We start from the raw sequence: 26,936 nt of genomic DNA on the forward strand, positions 1-26,936 counted from the left end.
TGTGACGAACATAGGCTTTACCACACTGATTACATTAATAGGGTTTCTCTCCAGTATGTTTTCTTTTATGTACTTGAAGATGACTGGACTGTGCAAAGGTTTTACCACATTGTTTACATTCATAGGGTTTCTCTCCAGTATGTGTTCTTTCATGCCTTTGAAGAGTATTGTTTTGAGCAAAGGCTTTACCACACTGATTACATTCATATGGTTTCTCTCCAGTATGTGTTCTTTCATGCAATCAAAGAACACTATTACAAGCAAAGGCCTTCCCACACTGATGACATTCATAGGGTTTCTCTCCAGTATGTGTTCTTTTATGTACTTGAAGATGACTGGACTGTACAAAAGCTTTACCACATTGTTTACATTCATAAGGTTTTTCTCCAGTATGTGTTCTTTCATGCAATTGAAGAGCACTATGTCGTGCAAAGGCTTTACCACACTGATTACATTCATAGTGTTTCTCTCCAGTATGTGTTCTTTTATGTACTTTAAGATGACTGGGCTGTGTAAAGGTTTTATCACATTGATTACATTCATAGGGTTTCTCTCCCGGATGTGTTATTCTATGTAGTTGAAGAACTTTCCAGTGAGCAAAGTCTTTTGCACGTTGACTATATCCATAAGGTTGTTTAACAGTATGTGTAGTTTCATGCCTTTGAAGATGACTGTATTGTGTAAATGTTTTACCACATTGATTATATTCATAGGATTTCTCTCCAGTATATGTTTTTTCATGCCTTTAAGGAAGACTACATGCAAAAGCTTTACCACTCTCAGTATATTCATGTGATTTCTCTCTAGTATGACTTCTTTCATGCCTGCAAGAATAATTGAAAAATTTAAAAGCTTTACCACATTCATTACATTGTTGAGTCTTTATATCGGCATGAATTAATTTTACAATTGGTCTAAATATATAGAGAACTGAGATCTTATCATTTTAGCATGTTGCTTACACTCATGTTGTTCCCCTGCATTAAGGATGGCTTTGCATATTTGAACATGCCTGTCATGGTAAGGACCTTTATGACCTGGCTCATATTTATGGCATCATATTTCTCTGAGGTTTTTCACATATTTGAAGAGAACTGGGAGAATTTGGACATTTACCTCACTTATTCCATTGATAAATTTTCCTATACTGTGAGTCATGCTACATGTTCAAAGTTATCCAGGACAAACAGAAGCATGTACACAGACAGTCCTATTACCCATAGGGCTTTTCTGTGGTGTATTTGTTGATCTATTCTTTTTTTTAAAGAGGGACACAAGTCCCTTTATTTCTTTTTTATTTTTTAAGATTTATTTATTATGTGTACAGTATTCTGCCTGCATGTGTCCCTATAGGTTGATCTATTCTTAATGAACCTGGAAAACCAATTGTTTGTAAACTTGAATCACATTCAACAAGTTTACTCAACATGGGACTACTGCATATATTCTATGTTCTGAAATTGAGAGATGGGCATTGTTTCTTCCCATATCCTTATGTTCATAGAACTGGTATCCAGAGTGACATATGATATAACTATTAAAGAAAGAATAAAAACAAGAATATTTCCACATTTCATTTACAGTTGGACTTTCTGTTCTTCATCAATATGTGGTATAGGGAATAATGTTTTTCTACAATGACTCCCCCCTCCCCTTAACTCTTGGCTCTATCTACCCATCTAACTTAAATTAGAAAAGACAGAACACCTATATGAGTAAATATTCTATGGGCTATTTGTTTATTACAAGGTTGTGTATATATTCTTATTACATATTCAATGAGTATATCTTTTGTAATATGAAACTATGAAACTAAATGGATTGCCAGTTGTACAGCATAATTTGATGAAGTTATATTTCAAATGGTGATTTCTGCTAAGGCATTGGTTTTTTTTTTCCTTCCTTAAAAGAATGACTTGCAAACATAATTCACTTACCTACCATTGAGGTACATGTGTTTATGAACATTTAATTATCATCGATGTACTTTAAACTGTGATTATTTACACCGCTTCATTTCACTAAAGCTTCCAGATAAATTATATATATATCTACAGGCCCATTTCTATCAGCTTTTACATGAAAATTACCTTCGTTGTTTTTGAGAACTTTGGCAATGTTCTTCAACTTCAAGATCTTCCCAATTGTAGTCTAAAATACAGGACAAGAAAAATGTATGAAATGTTACAGGAAACTGAAAAATTTACATTACTATATTCACTGATCCTTACAACCAACTGTGATTTATTCACCTCACACTTCCTCATTCTCAATCAGAATTGCAGAAGAGCATCAATAACCAAGAAACAGTTGTCCCCTTATTTAAAATGTGAAGGAAAATTTATAGTATTACCTATAGCTGTGAGGTTCACATAGGTTTCCACCATCACATCTTTGTAGAGATTCTTCTGTGAAGGATCCATCAATGCCCACTCTTCCTGACTGATGTTGACATTCACATCATTATAGGTCACTGCATTCTAAAATATGTCATACATAAATATGTCATCCATATGAATAAAACAAAAGGCATGATACATCATTGTAAATGTATGCTTCTTTGACAAATAGCCACATAATTCTGGTGAGTGCTACACATATTCTATAACTCAGACATTACAGTGAAATCATCAAGTTACTTCACAAAGAAACTGAATAGGAAATTTACATCTATTATTTCTGAATGCTTTGAATTGAATATCATCTTGCAAGAGAAATGTCTATTAACAAAGATAGAGAAACAAGCAAACACTTTACCAGTACCGAACACACATCAGAGAAATTGCATGAACCATTACTAACTACAAAGAAGATTTTTAAGCTGGGTGTAATGGCTCATGCCTTTAATCCCAGAACTTAGAAGGTAGAGGAAAGTATGTGTGCTTCTGAGTTGAAAGTTAGTCTAGTCTATGTAGTCAGTTATAGGACAGCAAGAAGTAAATATTAAAGACCCATCTGCACTGTAAACTTCCAACAAATAAACAAAAAGATAAGATGAACTCTAGAGATTGTTTTACTGAAGTTCCTACAAAGAGTTAAGCATTCACTCTAGTTCTGTATTCATCTTCCAGAAATTTGAATTACTCCATTTTAAACTGTACTTTAATAAATTTTACTAAAAGGAACTGTGCATTTAAGCATTCACAAATAGAAAGATGATAATATTAGAAATATCAATATTGTTCATAAATAATCAACACAGGGAAGAAGAGAAGGCTCAGAAGTTAAGAGCTCTTACTGTTCTTGTATATAGAAAGATTCAATTGCCAGTACTGATAGGGGGAATCACACAACTGTTCATTATTCCAAGCTTGTGGGTTCTTAGACTCTCTTGGGTCTACTGTGAGGACCAGGCATACATGTAGTGGATATCCGTTTATACAGAAAAACGAATCATATTCATTAACGAACATCAAAACAAATACAATAAGCAAAAAGAATGCCACACAGAATGACTCAGAAGGCCCAGGCACTATTTCTGTCATGAATACTGCATCCTAGAAATGAATGATATCCTCTGCAAATTTCAAAATTCAAGATGGTGGGTAAAGCGCAGCAAAACAACATATGCTTGACATGTACAAAAACATACTCTACGCCCATGACACAAAATATGTATATAAAAATCCTTGAATGTTGGCCAATCTTTAATCTCAGTATGTGGGAGAAAGAGTCAGGTGAATCTCTGAGGTGGAGGCCAACCTGGTCTAGAGAGCTACATTTAGAATATTCAGGGCTACTCAGACAAAGTTTGCCTTCAGGAACAAAAATAAAAACTACCGAATTAAAAAAAAATCAGGGTAGTAAAAATGGCTTAGCATTGAATATCAATTCATTCAGTTGTATCTTATCTAATTTAGTGACAGTATATATACTGGTGATGAAGTCATGACAGCACAAGAAGGAAGCTGCGTGATTCATTTCAACCACAACTTAGTAGAAACAGAAAAGGAAATTGGTTGAGGCTATCACAACCACCAATGACATATTTCATCCAGAGAGATTCCTCCTACTAAAGGTTCCAATGGCAACCCAAAGAAAGTCACCAAGGAGAGACACATGTTCACATTCCTCATCCTATCTGGGAACTTATCATTCAATTGATTAGATCCTGACCCAGGTCACTATTGGCTCAGGGTCATCCATGGAAAAAAAGCATTTAGTCACTTCAATGATGCTCATAGTCTGCAACAGCCCTTACACTGTTCAAATAACCAAAATCTCTTTCAACACTCAAGACCAATTCTTGACTGTGTCATTGTATAAAAACAAAGAACATGTTAAATCTTTCCAACATACAAATGAAACAGAAAACCCATTCTCATTTCAAAGAGGAATTGAGACATAGTGAAGAAAGATAAAGGGAAGACTAAAACCCAGCAGGACAACAACCAAATCTAGTAGTTCTGTGTCAGACACATGCTTTATTTTCAAAGGGCTTAGATTTCTATCTCCCCACAACTTCCCATTCATCTCTCTCTTTGCAGCTAGTTCTCCATGAAAGATGCCTCATAGCTTAAGAATCTCAACATCTTATGGTCTCCAAATACAACCAAGATAATGGACGTCCTTAAAAAGAAAATGAATAAATCTCAAGTAAATTTATGAAAGCACAATTAAACTATTGGAGTAAGCAGATAAAAAACTTAAATAAAGCCAATATAAAATAGACAAATAGTTGAAGGAAACAAATACAACTGTTTAAGACCTCAAATGGAAATAGAAAGAGTAAAGAAAACAGAAACTGAGGCTACTCCAGAAATGAAAAATGTAGGACTAAAAATAAGAAGTACAGAGGCAAGTTTCACCAATAAAATAGAGAAATGGAAGAAAGAATGTCAGGCACTAAGGATACAATAGAAGAAATGGACACATCAGTCAAAGAAAATGTTCAATATAAAAATTTCTTGACACAATGTAATCTGGGACATCATGTTTCAGGGACTATGTGGGTCCAGCTCCTCAAATAGTCTCACTCCAGGGTCCAGGAAGAATCTATAGCCAGTGGGTAACTTAATCTTTGATGACAGGAAATGAATCCATGTATACAAAACTTTTCATTCCATACACTTTATTCTTCTGAGTCAACTTTTGTTTGTACTGCTTCTATTCTGCTCTCTCATCTAGCATTTTTCTTGACTGATTTATATCTACATTTATGTGCTGTCACCTCTAAATTCTATCTTAATTCTCTCATCTTAGTTCTGCCCCATCTAGGTTCTCATTCACCTAGTTCTTTTCTTTTTTTTATGCAAAGACGATAAAAGTTCAAAGGGACGCCAGGTACCGACATACTTTTATTAAGCAACCTTTACAACACTTGTAAACCACAGATAGTCTTGGTTTTTCCCATTCACCCTGCCTTGATAAATACACAAGCTCTCTTACAAAAATAATGCAAAAATGTTGACACCAATCTACTATGCCCCAGAAATCTGATCAACTCTTACCCAAAGTCAAGATAAAAAAAAAGCAGGCGGTTAACTTACTCCTGATTCTGACCACATTATTTCTCAAAATATGCCCTTAATTTCCAGCCAATGTCTCTGTTGTGGAGAAAAGATTATTCGTAGTCTAGCACTGACTCTCCTGAGGGGAGGCAAACCGGTCCCTTTAATCTCAAGCTCAGTGGGGGCAGCGGCCTCCCCATGCAACAGCCTGCGGTGCGCACAACTTAACCCTTAGTTCAGACAGTCCTCGCGTTGCAGAACAGGTCCAGTGGAGAGAATACTACTTCCTCCTCTTCCCACCTTGGTGCGGCACACCTTTCTTCTTGCCACCGAAAGGGGGAGGCCTGGAATGCTTCTTGCGTCCCAAGCCTCCTTTCCTCTTCTCTCCCTGGCCCGGCGGACCACCTTTCCTCTTGTTCGAAGGTCCCTGCCGGCCCCCTTTCTCTTGCCCTTCTGGCCCATTTTCCTCCTCTTAGCGGCCTCTTCTTGGTCCTCCTCCCTCATCTGCTTGTTGGTGGCCCTCGTCATGTCCAGCTGAGGCTTCTTGCTGTTCATGACTCGAAGTAGCTCCAACTGGTTCTTCTTCTCGGCTGCAAAGTCCCCAAAGAGGAGCTGAAACTTCCTCTTCTTGCCGGTGCCCCGGGGCGCCTTCTCCTTGGGGAGGAGTTCCTGGAAGCACCCCACGAAGCAGTGAAGACCTTGGCCACCTGCATGGCGTGACCCAGCTCCTCCTTACTCTGGTGTCCCGTGGGGTGCAGGCCGGCTGAGCTGGGCATCTGCGTCTTGTGCGCTTGGGCCAGGTTCCACAGCCGGTTCAGCTCGTTCTTGGCCACGTGCTCCTTCTTGGCCTGATTCGAACATCTTTGTACAAATCCAGCCTTACAGGAGGTTTTTAGAAGAAAATACCCAAACTAAGGAAGATAACTACACACATGAAAACACAGTAAATAAATATCACAAAGCAATCTCAATTACATAATGTAAGGCAAGCCTGAGCTACAGGAGATAATGACCTGAACCAATGGTTCACAACCTTCCTAATGCTGTAACTCTTTTTTTCCTTTATTTCTCTTTTTTGTGGTAGGCTGTGACTCTTTAATATAGTTTCTCATGATGTGGTGACACTCAAACTATAAAATTATTTTCACTGTTACTACATAACTGTATTTTTGTTCCTGTTATGAATTATAATATAAATATCTGCACTTCCTGACAGTCTTTGGCCAGTCCTATGATAGGGCCATTTGATCCCCGAAAGGGAGCCATGACCTCCAAGGTTGAGAAGCACTGATATAATTAAATTCATAAACAAACAGCAGATAAAAAATGGAAAAAAATCTTAAACTGGGAAACATAGAAAAAACAGAAAAAAACAATTAGTAATGCACTAAAAGAAAATGAATATTAAAAATAATAACAATAATTGATGTTTTAAAATGATAAAAACAATTGAAAGCATATGTGGCTATACTGACTTTGAAATGGAGTAGGCACCTCCATTCTACTCGAAGGTAGAGTGAATATCATTAATATGAGACTGTATGATTTTGTCCCATGTAAAATGTTACCCACTGACTGCAGTAAGCTAACAGAAAATGGCCTGTATCTCAATCCTCTCAGCTGATTTAACTGTGTCAACCAGAATTGAATATATCTGCATATGAGAGTTCCCTAATTGGAAAATGAATACTTAGTAGTTCAAGCTATCCTTCATAAACTGTACACCAGCCAATAGTGTCTGACTTCATTCACATGGAAGGAATTAATACATGCGGGAAATTACAGAGAAAGTCACTCACCACACCCCATCAGTCCTTCTTTGTAATGGAGACCCTGTATCTTACTGCACTAAACTTAAGTCTGTGATCAATCTATTGCCTAATCTAATGGCCCCTGCTGTGTACTCAGTGTCCCATGCCCTGCCTGCAGGCCCTACTCCTTTCTGCAGGCCAATTCCACTCTTCCTCCTCTTCTAGTCTGAAGGAAGAAGCCATTTTCCACCCACATTTCCTTTCCTTGTTGTGCAGTGGACAATTCACTATGTGACTCAAACTGGTAATTTTAGAACTCTGTGGTGGTGCAGACATGAAAACCAAAATTTAGGGTGATGAGTCAGGAGACAATAAAGACAATGCTCTGTGGGGCTACAGACAGGGTTCAAGTTCACCTCAAGCAATGTAGGAGACCTTGACTTAAAACTGCTTTTCAAAAAGACTGGAAATGCCTCTGTTCTAGAATTAATATAACTCCATGGAATACCAGAAATTAATGTTGGTTGTGACCCTGTTTATGGTCTCTTGAGGCACATGTTAGAGGCCAGTTTTTCAATGGAAAGATGGGCCTTTCTACTGGTTGTAAACCAGGGTTGTCTCCCATGTTATGGAATATAGCTGGTTAACCTTGGGGAACAAACATTTACATCTTATCATACTAAGGTCTAACCAGCATGGTTAGCATACTACTTATCTTTGGGGTATTTGTGATGCAGCCCTATCTTACCTAAATTCTACTTTGTGACTTAATGTCCCCTAAGAACTATAAAAACCACATACCATCAATTCTACCACCATCAATTCTAATCTTCTACATCACAGTTTAGCAAAGAAGTGCAACTTTACACAGGAAATACTGTTTACAAGCTCCTAAAATTAATTCCAGTTGGATTCTAAATCTTAATGTTAAATGTTCAAAGTGTAGAACTTCTGGAAGATAAGGGAGAAACCAGGCCTCTTTGACTTTGGATATCTGTGTTTCATAGAAACAATACATGTGTGGTGCCAGCATTTCACATTTATGTTAACAAGGACATTTCAAAGCATCGTCCTGTTCCCAATGCTCTTTACAGATTCAGCCAGGAGAGTGAAGTTTTTCAGAGGCAGTCAGCCAGCCTCCAGAATTGCAAAGACTATGCAGAACCATGCAGGACAACAAACATCTTCACTGGAGCATGCAGGATGAGCGGGACCATGCTGGACAATGCATGACAAGGCAAGAATAAGCTGAACTCTACATCTGACCACTTGCTCCCACCCAGCAAGAAGAGGATCCAACACACTGACTCTCATGACTCAAAGGAGCACTCCTTTGAGTCCGGGGATGGCAGCCCCTCACTCACCATGTTGTGGTTTTCCAGCTTGGCCATGCTCCCTGCTCAGCTCCCTGCAGCAATACTCGAGCTGCACAGCAAACAAAACTAATGGAGACAGATTCTCTTCAAAGCCAATACTGAGGCTGGTAACTAGAAGGACCCTGCAAAACTTCTGACTGGCAGGTAGCCTGGAGAGCCTAATTGTCTAGTGGGGCCTGACTGACTAGAGCGTCCCCCATATGGTTACACTATGCTTAAAGACAGATCACAAACATTCCTTGTCCTGCCTTCCACCCTAAGCCCAGACCTTTTCTGAAGCAGCAGAGATTTACATTTCAATAGCACTTGCCCCTGGCTCCAATAGCCAACTATGTGATCTTCCTGCTCTCCATAGGCACTTCCTCTTCATTCTCATGGACACAATGTGGCTAGCTAGCTTGTGCCGCCCACTCTACTGTGTGAGGAGGAGTGATTTCCTGCCATTCATATGGAAGGGCACCCAGAACATTTACAACTAAAGAGAGATTTAAGCCCACAAAGGAGAAGCTTGTTAGTTGGCTTGGGCCCAAGCAGGTCTTGAAGGTACAAGAAAGCTACATGAAGAATTTGCCCAAGTGCCTATGGTCTCTATTCCTGTTACAATGCCTTCTGCTGTCAAGTATGCACCTATAGGATCATGGGGTATTCACTGTGATTGGGTGACAGAGTAAGAGAAGACCTGGGTCAGTTGATGGTCCTGTACATTATGCAGGTACAACCCAGAAGTAGACAGTAGCAGCATTTCATCCCCATTATTGGGAAGCCTAAAAGATATTGGTGAAGGGTATAGGGGGCCCAAAAGAGCTTGACTACACAGCTGCCATGAAAGGATTAGGGAACCAGGTACTGCTGCCATGACAGGCTTACTGGTAAACAACAACTGGATCCATAAACTGACACCATTCAAGGATCCACCCAAAGACAGGCCAGCAACTAATGGAAAATACCTGACATTCCAAACATTACAAAAGAATATACCAGTATTGCCAGATGTCTGTGTGAGGGTGTCTGAACCCATAGACCTTGAGCTACTGACAGCTGTGATCTACCATTAGGGTGCTAAGAATTAAATCCAGATATTCTAGAAGAGTATAGTCAGTGTTCTTTAACCACTGAGCCATCTTCCTAGCACTATCATTCAGTCCATTAACTACAGTTCTAAATGGTGGCTTTAGAACTTGAGTTTACTTTCTCCTTCCTTGGTGATTGGAAAATTGATATTTGTGTTTCCCTGTTAATCATCAATTTATTTAATATTGGAATTTAATAGATTAAAGAATGAATGCATACTAGATTGAATAAATAGGTAGCATTCCACTAAGTAACAAGTACCTATCAACTTGATCCAAACAAATAACCTAATCTTGCCATGTATCTAAGGGCTATTAATATTTCATAAATTTTTCATCAGAAATAACATCCAACCTGATGTTTTACTGTTCCCATGTTCTTTAGCTTTATACAATATTAAAAATATTTTCTGCAAATGTATATGACCTGGTACTGAAGTATTTGCTAAGAATATTTCAGATGTGTAGAATATAAATTGAAAATTAGAACTTAAAAGTATAGAAATTGAATTGACTTGGAACCACAGTGTATTAGTGAAGCCTAAGGAAATAGGCTTCAATGCAAGTTAAAGAATGGATGTGCTGTCAAGGTGAGTTAAAACAGACAAAGAATTAATACATATCTTTCCTTTTTTTTGTCTGTCCAGCAGAAGGTGTGATCCAGATGAAAGGTGTGTCTTCCAGCCTCAAATTCTGGACTAAAGGTGTGTGTCATCTAGCCTCAGGATCTGGGTCAAACACCCAGTTTTCTTCTTGCCTCAAGGTCCAGATCACAATTGTGCCTTGTATTTCTGAATCATAGTTCATTGCAGATATAGTCAATTGAGTTGACAACTAAGAATAGTAATCACATTCCAGAACTTATCAACTTGACACAATCATATCTCCTTATGTCATGATTAGTTTCCAAATGAAAAACAATAACAAGGTCATAATTATGCCTAAACATAACAACTGTCCCACATAATATCAGAACTGCCTTATATATTTAGCATAGTAGCAATGACCCTTGTGGACAACTCTCTAGTATCTCAAACTTACATCTGATAACTATGGAGACAATACAGACTCCATCTTAGGAAAAGGCCACCACCTAAGACTACCTGCTGTACTCAGTTCCAGGAAGGATCTCAGGAATGTGCCATGACAATTTGAACAGATACAGGGCAATTTACTTCTGTAGACATTCTGTCTGTGATTTATGGTGCTTGAATCTATCTTGATAATCCTACTGAGTAGGCCAGATAATCCTGCTTAGCAAGTTGTGGTTCCCCACCAAAAAGTCCAACCCAATGGTTTCAAATGTGCTTTCATGCTCAAAATCTAAACCAATAGTTTCAAAAAATCACCTTGCCCCATATCCCTTCTCCCCAATCCCAAGTTGCCAAAGCATGTATTTCCCAGATTTTAATTTTCCCCTAGGAAACCTCTCTACCTCTGGGCTCACTGCTGCTGCCACATTTCCCTTCAGCAGGAGTGTGAAAGCACCAGATTCAAACCTGATAATACAAGGACCCTTATGTGTTTGTATCAGAAACTGGCTCCTTGGTGGTCTCTGTTTGTTTGTTTGTTTGTTTGGTTGGATGGTTGGTTGGTTGGTTCTTTTGTGGTTTTTTGAGACAGGGTTTCTCTCTGTATAGTTTTTGTGCCTGTCCTGGATCTCACTCTGTAGAGCCTCAAACTCACCAAGATCTACCTGACTCTGCCCCGCAAGTACTGGGATCAAAGGCATGTACCACAACCGTCTGGCCATGATATTCTCTTAATTGATGTTGCAACATATTATAAGTATACTAAAAGAATATACAATTATCTGTACAAAGGCATTATTAACAAAATACAACACATACACTCATTTAGTTATAATCCTCACTTCTGCAACTGGTCACATGACCTTAGATGGTATTTAGAGCTATCTTCCTCTAGCACCCATTCTGTATTTCTTCCACCCTCTGCAAGCACTTCAGCACATCTGGTTCTTTTCCTGGAAGAGTGACCCATATCTTCATTCCTGAGGCATCTGTGCCCTTTGTCATCCTTCCTGGATTAAATTGTTGTAGTTTCCCAATGCCTTTAATCACAGGGCACAGTAGCACCAGGGGATGCCTCAAAGGATCTCCTGCACTCCAGACATAATCCTTCTTTCCTTCATTGTGGAGAGACAGTCCAATTTCTCTATGGTAATATGGATATATCGCCCATCATGATGATGTTATTCCTTTCTCAGTCTGTTGTTTTAAGGGCATTTGAAGCTCAAAATAACCAGGGGTAAGTCTGAGTTTCCAGCTCAATGAAAATTTGTTGGGCCTCCTGGCAAGAGCACAACAGCCTCTGAACAAAAACTTTTGGGGCAGCAAAACTTAGTGTTGCAGAAACAGGCAGCAAAACTGTCCTAGTCAGTCACTAGGGGCAATAGTGAGTTGAACTATCCCCTTTACCAGTCCTTGATTACTGGACACATGGATCCTGGCTATAGGAGAAAATGTACCATATATTGGATGCTGATTCGGAGCATACACCGCCTCCTGGAGAACCTTGCCCCAGCCCTCAAGGTGGTGCCACCTAATTGGTGCTGTAAGAGTATCTTCAACAGACCAAATTTCACTCCATCTTTCTATCTGGCCAGCTTCTTCAGGATGCTGGGGAATAAGGTAAAAACTGTGGATTGCATGTGTATGGGCCCACTGTAGTGCTTCTCTGGGAGTGTAGTGAGTTCCTTGGTCTGAAACAGGACTCTGGAATAACATGTCGGTGGGTAAGACATTCTGTAAATCCATTGAAGGCATTTTGTGAAGCATTACATGTAGGAAAGGCAAATCCATAATCAGAATAAGTTTCTACTCCAGTAAGGACAAAGAGTTGTCCTTTCTACAGAGGAAGTGGTCCAAGGTACTCAACCTGCCACAAGGTTGCTGACTGATCACCCCAGGGAATGGTGCCATATCTGGGGCTCAGTGTTGATCTTTGATGTATTGTTGTTGGATGATCTGGCACTCAGCAGCAGGTATACCCAGGACACCCTTGGTGAGTGGAAGACCATGTTGTTGAGCCCATGCATAGTTCCCATTTGTACCATCATGGCCACTTTGGTCATGGTCCCATTGGGCATTGACAGGAATGGCTGAGGAGAGAGGCTGACTGTCCACAGAAAGTCATCCTATCTATTTGATAACTAAACTTCTTCTCAGCTGAAATCACCTTTTGGTGAACATTTACATGGGACACACAAGTGTCTTCACATCCTTTGCCATGTGTAGAGATCTATGCACATACTTCTTCCTCACATGTCTTTCTCTTTTCAACCTTGCTCTTTCCAAGTCACTGACCACCCAGCCAATCCATTGAGTATGGCCCATCAATCAATGAATAGTTGTACATTAGGCCATGTCTCCTTCCAAACAAACTGTATGTTCCTGTGTACTGTCTGAACTTCTGCTTACAGTGAAGATTTCCCCGTCACCAGTATCTTTAAGGTTTGTCCCAGAATGGAGTTGAAATGCTGCAGCTGTCCACTTCTGGATGGGGCCTGCATGATGTAGAGAACCATCAGTAAACCAAGCCCTAGTCTTCTCTTCCTCAGTCAACTAATCATAGGGACACAACCCATGAGGCTGGAGGTGCATGCTTGGAAGCAGAAGGCATTGTAACAAAAGTAGAAACCAAAAGCATTTGGTCAGCATGTCCTTTTTTATGACTAGGTGTGTACAATAACACCCAGGTCATGATGGGCAGTTCAGGTTTCATGGTAAGGTGGTGGCCCACTATGAAATATTCACTTTTTCCCAGTTGGTGGTATTAATGGCTTGTGCTCACATGCATGGCCATGTTTATTTTTGAAAATGATTCTATGGGCCCCAGAGGCAGAGACCTAAAATACAATACAATATCTACTAAAAAAGAATTTAGTAGATATTGAATTGTCTCAATTCTTTAATGTTCCTTTTCTTGTATGTTATTCAGTTTTGTTCTTTTCCTCTGTGTGTGTATGCATGTGTTTTTTTTTTTGTGTGTGTGTGTGTGTAGACTATGTAGTGCAGGGTTTATGACTCACAGTGATCTTCCTGCCTCTGTGTCTGGAGTGCTGGTACTAAAAGAAGGCACTACCACACACAGCTTTAAAAATAATTTTTATGGTCTAGTCTCCTCTTATCCTGGCTAGGGAGGCCAGGAGATGGTGTCAGAACCCCTGATGCTGGAATTACAGATAGTAGTGTGCTTTTTTGTGAACTGTAAATGGAGCCTGGATGCTCTGAAAGAATTTTCAGTGCCCTTAGTTGCTAAGGTATTTTTCCACACTAAGTTTTAAGTTCTTGATTAGGTTTTCTGTCCAAGGCATCATAGTCAGTCTGAGGATGATTTAAAATGGAATTTTCCTCCATTTGTGAGAATTAGCCTCAGGCAAGGATGAGTTCCCTGACTGTTTATACCACACAATGTGGTCAGCCCATTATCAATATATATATACAGTCAGCAAAAATGGATGCAGCAGGTGGTATTCATGTATTCAGCAAACTTATTTACCCATACCTAACAAGGAAGAAGTTGGAAGGGATTTGGGAAGGCATGAAATGAAGAGATAAGAGGGGAATGTGATGTCATATTTTTTAATTAACAATTTATAGAAATAAATTTTAAATAAAAAGAGGGACTTGATAGATGGCTCAGCAATTAAGAGCACTGGGTTTTTTACAGAGGACCCATGTTCCATTCCCAGGATCCGTATGGTAGTTAACCTTTGCTACAACTCTAGAGAGACATCTCCTGACCTCTTATGGTCTCTGTAGGTACTCTCCACAGACATACAGGCAAAACACCTGTATAAATATTTTTAAAAGAAGTTAGAAAAATAAGAGAATGGAATTCTCTACATTGATACCACAGCCTTGAGACTACCAGAAGCCAGGGCTAATTAAAATGAAATCTTCTGGTCTTGCATAGAAGCACCTGTGGCCTTGTAGAGAGCCAGCCTGCAGAGAGGCAAAAGCAGCTTTCTTCTGAGTATAATAAAAGTCATCATAACCATTCATCTAGGAGCAGAGTACGCAGTGCTTTTAGGTGACTTTTCCTTGATGTTTTCTGTATTTGTATTCTCCATCTTAAGTATCTGTGAGAATTGACACATCAGTACAGTTATCTTTTAGAACAAACATCAAGATTGACAGGTAGCATAGTCTCCAAAAGAATCTACATGCAGAGTGTCATTTCCTTGACTTTCAGGTAAGACCTTGTGGTGCAAGATGAACATGCCAGAGGCATGTCAAGCAAAAATTTTAAGTAATTATATATGTTTCTGCATGACTTTCAGGCAAGAATGTTGCTTAATGTCTCTGCTTTTACATTGTGATCATGTTTAGAAATGTATTTGTTAATTGAGCATAACTAGGAAGAGGGAGAACTCTACATGAACATGTCCAGACTCCCTCAGGAAAATCAACATGCTTTCTTTTTTTATGAAAAGTGTTGTTTTGGAAATAACTTTCATGCTGTCTTGCCTCTAGTAGATAAGAAATTCTTCTCATTTCATATGTCTTGTCTCTTGTGATGGATGTTTTCAATAGTCAAACTGACTACCTTTGTAACTAATTAAAACCCCAAGATTTGTATACATGTGTGAGGGATTATCCTTAAAGGTTTTAAAGTTAAAGACCTATCTTTAATCCAGATAATTTGAGGTAAGCAATCCACATTTAGCTGCTTGGTGGCAGTGCACAACTTTCACCCCAGCACTCAGGAAGCTGAGCCAGTTGGATTTCTGAGTTTGAAACCAGGTCGATCTACAGAATGAGTTCGAGGGATAAACAGACAAACCCTTTCAGAAAACTCAAAAGAACCAATAAACAAGAGTAAGGAGCCAGGTGTTTGTGGTGCATGCCTTTATTCCCAGCACTTGGGAGGCAGAGCCAGGCAGATCTCTCTGAGTTCAAGGCCAGCCTTGTCTACAGAGTGAAATTCAGGACAGACACTGAAACTACAGGGAGCAACCCTATCTGAAAACAAAACAAAGCAAAACAAAAACAAACAAACAAACAAAAAACACGGAATAAGGTCCACCTTTATTCTGGGTAGCAACTCTTGGTGACAGCCTACATATATGAAAGACTTTGAAGGAGGAAGCTCTCTGCCTACTTCTGCTAGCTCTAGCTACCAAGTTTATTCCTTTACTAGCATTGGAGCCTACTTCCTTAGAATTTTGGTGTATCCTGAAGACCAGTGAGACATGGACTGAGGAGCTACTGGACTTTTCAAATTTCCATTGGTAGACAGCCATTGTTGGACTAGCTCAATCACAGCATGTGAGACATTGTAATAATTCCACTTTCCCCATACATAGAGAGATTCTTCTCCCAGTCCTGTTTGTTAATATTCTAATACCGCCCCTTGGCACCATGCTATGTCCTGACATAGAAGCTTGTTCTTAAGGGAAAATTCCACCCATTTACCGCCTCTCCCTCCTGCTCTCCTCCCAGGAAGTGTGCACACCCTCAGACTTCTCACTCTTTCTCCCCCTCTCTCTTTCCCTCTTTCTCTTCCCCCACCAAATAAACCTCCTCACTGAGTTTGTCTGTATGTCGCCTTTGTCTGTCCACAGCTTTGGGGCACCTTGGCTCTCTACCTGCCAGAGCCTTCTTTATACAATTCATAACACTGTTCAAGTAAAGAAGCTTGAATAATGTAGTGTTTGTGTTTGTTTTTTTCTAGGAGAAAGATATACTGACTAATAATAGTGCTTGTAAACATATTCTTACTTACTCTATTATGTTTTAAATATTCATCTTTCCTTGAAGGTTATTCTTTATTATTTTTTAATTTACCAACAGTTTGCTCTGCATTTCAGAAATAAAACTCCTAAAGCAATGGAGTCATCATCCCACTTTCTGATAGGAGGAAGACCTATTATCTTGTTTGTGATCTACTTCCTGCTTTTCTTTGCTGGTTGTCGGAAGTCCCTGTGACAGCTAGGTAAAATGTACCTTCAGTTCACCTGACATCAAAGTGAAATCACAAAACAAAAATATTTATGTCTTTATATTTTACTTTAGTTGTTAATACTCTGGGCATCCTCCCACCTGAGGGACAGGGAATCACTCCACCCCACATAGTCTAGTGGGCTGTACAAGCTAGCCACACAGTGTCCAGGAGGATGAAGGGGAAGTGCCTACTGAGAGCAGAAAGATACCAGGGTCTGCTATTGGAGCCAGGGGCAAGTGTTATTGAAATGCAAAGCTCTGCAGTTTCAGAAAAGGTCTGGGTCTGTGGTGGAAGGCAGGATCAGGAACCATTGTGCTGTGACTTTAAGCACAGTGTAACCCCATTGGAGGTGCTCTTGTCACTCAGACCTCAGTAGCCAATCAGGCCCTCCAGGCGACCTGCCAGTCAGAAGTTGTGCTGGGTCCTTCCGGCGGCCAGCTTTAAGCTTGGCTTTGAAGAGAAACTGGTGCCAGCAGTTTTGTGTGCAGTGCTGTGAGTGTTGCTGCAGGGAGCTGAGCGGAGAATAAGGCTGAGCTGGGAAACCACAACATGGGGAGTGAGGTGCAGGAGCAGTGTGGTGGGTCCTTCTCAGACCCGGGTGGGATCCTTCAGACAGAATCCCTATCCTGTTTGGTCCCGTGTGGTCCTTGAAACTTCCTGTTTACAGGGCAGGCCTCTGGATATCTTTTCTGTGTGGGCCGCATCTGTTCACAGAATTGCGAGTAAGGAGCTGTGTGTAGAAACATCCTAGTAGTCAGCTTAAACATGCTTTTACTGCACCCATGGAAAGCAGGTTGCCAAACTTGGATTGGCCTAGTTTTTCCAGTACCTTCTAGAGCTTCAGCACTGTGTATTTAACTTTCAAGTGTAAGATCCATTTATAGTTAATTTTGTGGAGGTTGTAAAAGGCATCTCATGTGTTGGGTAGCACTCCACTCCTAAGGTGTGAGAGAGAAGAGAGAAGAGTTGATCTCATGATATAAAGGATTTACTAATTCTTAGGAGATAGTGAGTCTTAAAAAATAGAATTTAGCTGAGTAAGGACTACAAAAAACAAACTAACAAACAAACAAACAAACAGCCAGGTTGTGGTGGCACATGCCTTTAATCCCAGCACTCAGGAGGCAGAGCCAGTCAGATTTCTGTGAGTTTGAGGCCAGCCTTGTCTAGAGAGCAAGATCCAGGACAGGCACCAAAACTACACAGAGAAACCCTGTCTCAAAAACAAACAAACAAACAAATAAATTAATTAATTAAATAAAAAAAAACCTCAAAAATAAGAGTATAGTAGCCAGCATTGTTAGAGATTAGGACAGTAGTATAAACATTTGGTCACCAGGATTGTCCAGACATTTGGCTTCAAACCATACAAAGGAGCCATCACTTATTGACAACCAACCTAGAGGCCATATCAAAGAATGGGACTCTAACAAGCTGCTCATTGAGGCATTACAGGGTAACAACCAACCTTAAGTCCTTGTATGCCATAAACTTCCAGTTTTCTTCTTGAGAGCAGCATAGTTCTGCCAGATGGGCAATATGACACCAGGTGACAGCTATTTGAAAAGTAAAACACTAGCTGTGCAGCGGAGGTACACATCTTTGATCCCATCACTCACTCAGGAGGTAGAGGCAGGTTGATCTCTGTGCTTTTGAGGACAGCTTGATTCACAGAGGTATGTCTAGGACAGACTCCAAAGTTACACAGTGAAACATATGTCTCCATAAACAAAAACGCATAAAGCAAACAGAAAAATAAAACACTGTTGTGTAAATGACTGCCCTGATCAAGCAAGGTTTTCCTTTGAGCCCTCAGGCAGGGATTAGGAAAATTTTGGGGAGATCTAGTAACAGTCTGTGGCCTAGGCCTTGGGTGTTTTCCCTAAGGTTCTGATGTATTGATGATAAAACAGAGCTTCTTCCCTAAAATCATGAATACACTTTGGATAACTAGCAATTGTCTGGAACCAGGGCCTTTGTTGTGGGGTTGCTTCTGATCCTGAGAATCCAACTCTTTCTACTATGCAGGGCTATGGTAATCCATCCATAGATCACTGTGGGCTTAGTCAGTAATATTCTTGAGATACCCTGTTTCCCCTTGTGCAGCATGGTTTGATTAACATCATCTTTGAGTCTGTCCCATTGTATGATACTTTCTGCTGACTTTCTAGAAGTTTCCCATTTCCTTCCATGTACCCCCTGGAAGCTTAGTTGACACGAGACATAGCTTGTGCAAGACCTCCCCATACCAGCTTTTATCTTTTCTACATTATCCTTTTTTTCTCATTCTCATCCCTTGTGATATTCTTTGCAGAACCATTTCACTGAAGAAGATCCTGCTGTTTCATATCACTAGGGTACTTAAGAAATAACTTTGGAATTGTCTTTGCTGTGTAAGTCTCCAATCTGTCTAAAAAGGTGGACTTGCAGTTATCTGTCCCTAATTAAATTGTTCAGTGTATAACCTGAAGCCAGAATCTAAATGTCCCAAGGTTGATAAAATATGTGGAATGCAAAATCTCTTGTAGGCTGGCTTCTCTTTGAACATTAGCTGGAGATGGATGTTTGCTATCATTAAAGAGATTTTTTTCTTTATTAATCTCTGAAGTGTATGAAGGGATTTCTCCTTGGGAAGGCATATTATTTCTAGAACACATGTATTTTGATCCTGCTCGAAAAATGTTTCCAACACAAGCTCTCTTATGTTGACACAAGTGGCCTTGGTCTCAATTTGTTGTTCTCTATGGCAATGACTTTACTGTCCTCAATAATACACATTAAAAATCTTAAATTAAATGATTAAATGATTGTATCACCTCAGAGTTTCAAAACTATCCATTTGAATCATTTGCCTATCCATTGAAGTAAAAGGAAAAGGATTTGCATGTGGAACATGGTTTCTACCTTCAGATCAGAATGGAAGGAATAGTTTGTTTTGTTTTTTAAAGATGTATTTATTATGTATACAGTGTTCTGTCTGCATGTATGCCTGCTGGCCAGAAGAGGGCACCAGATCTCATTACAGATGGTTGTGAGCCACCATGTGGTTGCTGGGAATTGAACTCAGGACCTCTGGAAGAACAGTCGGTGCTCTTAACATCTGAGTCATCTCTCCAGCCCAGAAGGAATAGTTTGTTGTGTACACTGCTGGGGGAAGCAGGGTAGGCAATCAGCTTCTTGAGTCACCATTATTTAAAAGGATCTGATTGTAGCATGAGTAGTGATTTTGTAATTTTCCAGTATGTACTAATTGATATCTTGTGAATGAAAACAGACCAGATTGATTGGTGTACCATTTGGCAAGATCAAACTTGCACCAAAGGATTTTGGATTTTTAATTATGCAATGCTCCTATGCAGATAGTTTGAGTCCTGCTTGCCACAGTTATGTCAGCTCAGAGGTTTGAGAAAAAGGCTATTGACTGTAACTCTGTGTATCAGGTTATAGATCTCAGCAGTCAACAAGTGCTTATTAATGACATTCCTTCTACTAGAGAAGGTCCCACTCTTCTTGCAAGTCAATATACCAAAGTGTTTTTTCTTTAAAAATACATTACTTTATCATTTTAAAATATTACTTATTATTATTTTTGTTTTGTTTTGTTTTCTGCATATAAAAACAAAGAGCCTTTATTCCAAGCTCCAGAGCTTGGTCCCTCTGTCTGTCTGACACAGCAATAACAGCAGAGAGCTATTGTTATTATTTTTAACATTTCTTAAAGTTCAATACTGCTCTTATCTATTTGTTTCTGTTCTCTAATGTTCCTAGGCCAGTAATTGTTTCATTTCTTTTCTCTCAAGTGCTATTGATGATTGATTTCTGTGTAGAGCAGTGTCTCCTGTAGCCCAGGCTTGCTTCATGATATGTAACTGAGAATTGCTTTGAATACCTAATCCTGTCTCTCATGCCCAATGATGGGAAGACACTGCTGCAACTCCTTCCAAGCTGGGTACAGTGAGAAGGGAAAATGGACCAGTTAATTAGTGTCCACCAGTCTCTCTGGCTTTTGTGGGCAACAAACAAATCAACAGAGATGTGTCCTAAAATTGATTCAGCTGATGTAGTGGCAGTGCAGAAAGGTGAGGGCAGGAAGGAGGATGAGAGCTTACCTGCTTCAACAGTGGTTGAGATTAGCAATGTGGAGTCATGTAATCAATTTTAGATCCTCTGTAAATGTCCTGACTGTCCATTTCTTGGGGTCCATAGACTAGATCATTCAATAATCTGGATAAAGGATTGACCTTGCAGTGAAATGAAATTACTGTTATTACACTCGTTCAACCAATATAGAAGATCTGGGTAATTTGGTATGGCCTTGCATTACAGGACTGCTATTTTCCTTGTTTAAGATGTGTAGCCTCAGGGAAAAAATGCATGTGAGTAATCCTTGGTTTGGTCTCACAAAAACCTGAAATACAGTATATACTATAGATATGTATTATATATTTCAGATACTGTTGAAATATAGTATCTGAAATACATGGTGAAGAATTCTATTCCAATTTTTCAAAATACTTATTTGAGATTATGACTACGTCATTTCCATGGTCTTTTTCCTACACACAAGCCTTACAATTGACCACTAATTGTTTTCTAATTCATGGCCTATTTTTCTTTAACAGTTACTCAGTAACAACAGTTATTGTTTGAATGTGAGCTGTGTTTGTCTGCAGAATTTTCCAGCTATGAAGCAAAGAGTTGCCTGTACTAGACAATCAGTGTGTATTTGTACACAAAGGACTGTTTGTCTTGGAAGGGGAACAGGAATTGTTATGGGAGACAGGAAGTTTTTGTACTACAATGTAAATTTCCCAAATTAGGGCCCTGTCTCCCCCTTAGTGTGGGAGGGCAGAGCTGAGAAAGCCTCTGCTCTTTATGTCATTTGATCTCTGATCAGCCAGTAGGGGAGCTGCTACTTTCCTGAGTCCTGGCTCAGTAGCTTTAGCGAATGTGAGCCCCTGGGAAGGCTTAGCAATTAGGTGTACCAATGGGACATAGCTGGCACGTTCTTTCCAGGATTCTCCCCTGGGTCTGTTGTAGGGAGCTGTGAGGGAGACCACAAGCCATGCTATAGTGAGTGTGGGGACCACTGACCCCAGACCTAGAGGAACAGTTGTACTATGCTGTCACAGCTTCAGTGACTGGACGGGACCATGAGCCAGACTGCATTTATTGGTCCATGTGGTGATCCTGGCAGTGGTCCTTCTTCTCTGAGAAACCCTGAGTGTGGATTCTGTGGGGAGGAGGAGGCTCTGCCACCCTGGCTATGGGAGGCTGTGATATCTGTAATATATTTGCATGTTGTTAGGCAGGTGGATAGAACTGATTCCAGGTCATTTGCCATGACCCATGTGGCAGGAAATAGTCATTAAATTCTACCCTGTTTTGTGATTGTCCATCAGTTTGGCTGGGTTTACCTGGAACCACAAGGGTACATTAGACTTTGCAGTCCATTTGCCAAGAGAATCTAGTCTTTGATTTCTCTCTGTTTACAAGAAATATCAGTAGCTGGAAGGTCAGAAGCTTTAAGGGTAAGTTTGAGATGATTTTGTGGAATTTGTTGAGTCTGTTTTAATTTCTTCCTTTTCTTTTTTCTTTTTTTTTTTTGGTTTTTTGAGACACGGTTTCTCTGTGTAGATTTGCACCTTTCCTGGAACTCACTCTGAAGCCCAGGCTGGCCTTGAACTCACAGAGTGGGTCCTCCCCTGGCTGGGTGGCAGCCAGTGGTTGGATGTTGAGTTTGCTATATTCTTACATGGTGCTTTGTGGTCCAGCATGGTGTTTGCAATTGCTGGGCTGGCTGGCAGCCTCTGTGTAACTTCACTCTGCTGGCTGCACATGTGCAGAGTGGTGGGAGTGGGACTGTGATCTGAAATAACCTTGTTGTTGACATCACACTGAAAGGCTGGTGCCCTTAGTGCTGATGTTGTCCCTATGGAACCCAGGTTTGCTATCCTCCTGACTAACTACCTTAAATTCTTGGATTACATGTCTGCAGAACCACAGAGTTCTAAAATGACCCATTTGAGTCACATAGTAGACTATCTATTGCAGAACATGGGAAGTGTTATGCCCAGATTGGGACCCCAAAGACATCACCACAGATCTTAGGTACAGAATGCAAAAGCAAGGTTTTTTCTGTTTACAAGCCGCGGGCAGGGAAGCTCGATCCAAAGCACTCACTCATAGTAACCGTGAGGCCAGGAGGCACTTTCTTTTTCTTTGTGTGGCTAGCTTTTTAAAGGCAAAATCCACAATCCCTTCAGGGGGTTTGGGGGAGTTTTTCACAGGTGCAACTCGGATTGGTTTATTTTTAATCTCTGTTCTCTTTTAATTGGGTGAGGGTATGTAACCTTTGAATTTACTGGTTGGTGGTTACAATTTATTACTTTGGGGGCAGTCCAGCACAAGTCCCAGGCTTTGTCCTTGAGCCACCATGGGGGCTGGCTGGCCAAGCACGTACTGCACATAACTCTAAGTTGGTGAGGGGCCCCAGAGAGTAAACATCTGGCTGAACTTTGAGCAGTCAGAGTACATGCAGAAAGGGAGCTACTTCAAGGACTATGTCTTTTGTTCATGGCCCTCCCAGAAACTGCTTGCTCAAGTCCCAGGAAACTGAAATTGAGGCCTGATCTCTGAGAGAAGACTGAGCAGCCTGTTATGGCATCTGCTTGGTCCTTTCAGGAAGCATTTGCATGTGATGCATGGCTTTTCCCTTCAGGCCAGAAGAGGAGGAACAGTGTACCATTTACACTGCAGGAGGAAACAGACCAGACAATAACTAGATCACAGAATAAAGTTAAAGGCAGTGAACTTCAGGGGTCTCCATTACATAGAAGGACTGATGGGGCATTGTGAGTGACTTTCTCTACAATGTTTTTTCATGTATTAATTCCTTCCATGTGAATGAAGACAGACAGAGTTGGTGGGTGTACAGTTTAGGGAGAATAACTTGAACTACTAAGAATTCAGTTTCCAGTTTGCGAACTCTCTTATGCAGATATGTGCAATCCTGGTTGACACAGTTAAGTCAGCTCAGAAATTTGAGACATAAGCCAATGGCTGTAATTCTGTGTCATCCTGCAACACACAGTGACTAACATTTTATATGGGACAAAGTCATGCAGTCTCTTATTAATGGTATTCACTTTACTATGGAGGTGCCTACTCCATTTCAAAGTATGTATAGCTAAGTTTTCTTTCAATTATTTTTATCATTTTAACACATCAATTATTAACATCATTTCTAAAATTCATTTTCTTTAAATGCATTGCTGTTTTTTTCCTTGTTTTCCATGTTTCTAGTTTAAGAATTTCATTCCATTTTTTTCTTAAGTGTTGTTTGTTTATCTATTTATTTATATCAGTTTAGAGCAGTGGTTCTCATCCTTGATTGTGGCTCTTTTTGGGGGAATAAATGATCATATCATAGGACATTCCTAGATGTTTGGAAAACACAAATATTTATTTAATAATCATAAGAGTAGGAAAAATATAGTTATGAAGAGGCAATGAAAATAGTTTTATAATTAGGGGACACTGCATCATGGAAGGACAAACCTGGGAAGGTTTTTGCTTTCTGAGTCACATGATTTCTCCTCACTCAATTGGATAACTTCCAATGTCATGAAGCCCAGATCAGTGGTCCTAGCTAAGGAGGGTTTCTGGGAAGGATTAGCTTACAGTTTCTTTCCACATTTCTCCTATGCTGCTGAAGGAGGCTGTTTTTAAGTACACAAGCCATGCAGTGGTGAGTTTGAGGACCACTCTGCCCAGACCAGGGTGAGCAGGTTGGCTGAGCTCTCAGAGCTGCTTGAACTGGGATAGATCATGAGCCAGACTGAGGTTCTCTTGGTCCTTGTGGTGACCCGGATAGTGGCCCTTGGCCTCTGAGTTTTGTTGAGTGTAGATTCCTTGGGATGGGGAGGCTCTGCCATCCTGGCATGGGAGACTGTGTGCTTTTAATATCACTGTCTCATGCTATGCAATTGAGAATTGCTTTGAACATCTAATCCTGCCTGTGCTGCCCAATGCTAGGAAGACAGTCCAGCAAATCATACCAGTCTGGGCCTTGACGGGTCAGTTAAGTGGAAAACTAAATCAGGTATTGAGTGACCTCCAATCTCTCTGGGTTTTAGTGGAGACTTATAAATGAAGAAAGACATGTGTAGGAATTGAGTTCATTGACCAACTTTGAAGCTGGTGTATTCACAGTAAAGAAAGGGAGGGGCTGGATGGGGGTTGAGAAGATTTCTGCTTCAATGGTGGTTGAGATAAGCAATGTGGAATTAGGTAATCAATTTAAGATGTTCCATAAATGTCCTCATTGGCCATTTCTTGGGATCTACACACAAGGGCAATCAAGAATCTAGATAAAGGACTGACCTTATCATGAAAGCAAATTGCTATAGTTACAGTCACTCAAACAAAATGGATCTGAGTAAAACGTTGTCACTGTCCCTAACAAGACTGTTTTTTTTTCAGGCTTTAGATGTACACACAAAGATAAAAACATTGAGAAATTTTTGATGTGCTCAAATACAAATTCCTAGACTCTGCAGAACATTGCCATTAAGCCTGTTTCAACTTTTCAAAAATTTTTTGAGATTATACCTGTATCATATCTACACTCTGTCCTGTCTCCATGGCCCATCATTGTTTTCTAATTCAGGGCCTGTTTTTTTTTAACAACAGTTATACAGTAACAACAGTTACTTCTCACCTATTAGCCAATGGGTTGGCTGCACTGCACATTGAGTATAAAACTGAATGTACACAGAAAAGACCCTGTGTTTTGGATGAGGAAAAGGATGTGCTCTAGGAGAGTAGAAGAATGTCTACCAAAAAATAGAAACTTTCTAGACTATGGCCAGTTCTGATGGGCTGGGCGGGCAGAGCTTGAAGGACTGTGTTATATGAGTCATTTGATTTCTTATTACCCAGTATGGGAGCTGTTAGAATACTGAGGCCCAGCTTGGTCATCATAATTAATGAGGGACTCTGGGAAAGCTTAGCATTAGGATTACTAGTAGCAGGTAACTTGTGGTTTCCTTCCAGGATCTCCAATGCTTCTGCTGTAGGGAGTTGTAGGAAGAGCACAAGGTATGCCATGGTGAATGTAGGGTGTTCAGAGAACATCTGCTGAACGGTCCATTCTGCTGGGCTTTGGATGAATTATGAGCCAGACTGTGGTTCTGTTAGTCCATTTGGGAGCTGGGAAATGGCCCTTTTCCTCTGAGCCTCCCTAGAGAAGTGGAGACTCTGCAGTCCTAGGATGGGAGGATATGATGCTTATGATATCACTGTCCAGTGTGCACACACAGACAAACTTTTGATGTGCAGTGGGATGACAGATTGGCAAACAGAAGGACTCATTTTCTAAAATTCTGAACATAGCATTCCACTTTCAGATTTGTCTCTAAAGGTTTTAAATAGTTTAGAACTTGGTTGAAAGATGGTGATGTGAATTGTCTCAGCAATACATGATTAGAATACTTCTAACTTTCTGCTGTCACTGACCATACTGGTCTTTTCCAGTGAAACTTTATTTCAAAGGACAAAAGGAGTTACTGAGCCACAGAGGTTTCTCAGGTGTGCATGGGGTTGAGCAGGTAGAGAGGGCAGAATTGACATCTTGTGCCATAATCCATGTGACAGGAAACAGATTTTTTAGTTATTCTTCTATGTTGCTTTAGGATTGGGCATCAGTAGGGCTGAGTTTACTTGAAAACACAATGAGGCATAAGTGGTTGCAGAGCCATAAACAGGAGACCATCTCCTTCTGCAGAGAGAACTCTAGAGCATGGGGCTTCTGCATTGGGAGAAATATCTGTAGCTAGAGGGTCAGAAACAACAATTTAAAGATCACATTGAGTTAATTTTGTCTAAGTTGTGAACTCTGTTTAATTTCTATATACATAGAATCATAGTTATCTGGGTAACATTTGTCAAGACCATTACTTTTCCTTGATAAGTTTCTCTTTGATTAACAGTTGACCATATTTTCTTGTGTTCGTTCTTGGCTTTTTCTGTCTTTATTCTTCCACAACTATTGTACACATTCTTGATTTTTCTAACTTTGTGGTGGGTATAGAAGTCATATTTTCTTAATCTGTGCACTATTTTTTCATAATACTGTTGATCATTCTGAGTGTTTCCACTGCGAAAGTAGCTTTGTAATCAACTTTCCTGTTATAAATTGTTGGGCACTGTGTTTTGATTATATTCATTTTATGGTGCAGATTTATCATACAGGAAATCTTAATTTTGATGCATCATGTCCCCAAGGTTCATTTCTTTACTTCTTTGTTTATTTAGGTT

The 26,936-nt window shown here is 40.0% G+C and overlaps 1 protein-coding gene and 1 pseudogene across 1 annotated transcript; both read right to left on the reverse strand.

Moving 5' to 3' along the window:
* Positions 1 to 370: 370 nt before the first annotated feature.
* Positions 371 to 5,293, reverse strand: LOC128095949 (zinc finger protein 431-like; the record flags this gene model as incomplete). The annotated part of the gene is made up of 5 exons (XM_052714934.1): positions 5,288 to 5,293; positions 2,354 to 2,480; positions 2,091 to 2,151; positions 646 to 743; positions 371 to 477 (listed from the first exon to the last, which is right to left on the reverse strand). Coding segments are annotated over exons 1-5 (399 nt in total), but the record flags the coding sequence as incomplete, so codon positions are not given.
* A 437-nt stretch (positions 5,294 to 5,730) lies between these two features.
* Positions 5,731 to 8,592, reverse strand: LOC128095950 (ribosome biogenesis regulatory protein homolog; annotated as a pseudogene).
* Positions 8,593 to 26,936: the final 18,344 nt, after the last annotated feature.

This window comes from Peromyscus californicus, unplaced genomic scaffold, assembly GCF_007827085.1.
Source record: "Peromyscus californicus insignis strain IS unplaced genomic scaffold, ASM782708v3 Scaffold_53__1_contigs__length_281908, whole genome shotgun sequence".
In the NCBI taxonomy this organism is placed as follows: domain Eukaryota; kingdom Metazoa; phylum Chordata; class Mammalia; order Rodentia; family Cricetidae; genus Peromyscus; species Peromyscus californicus.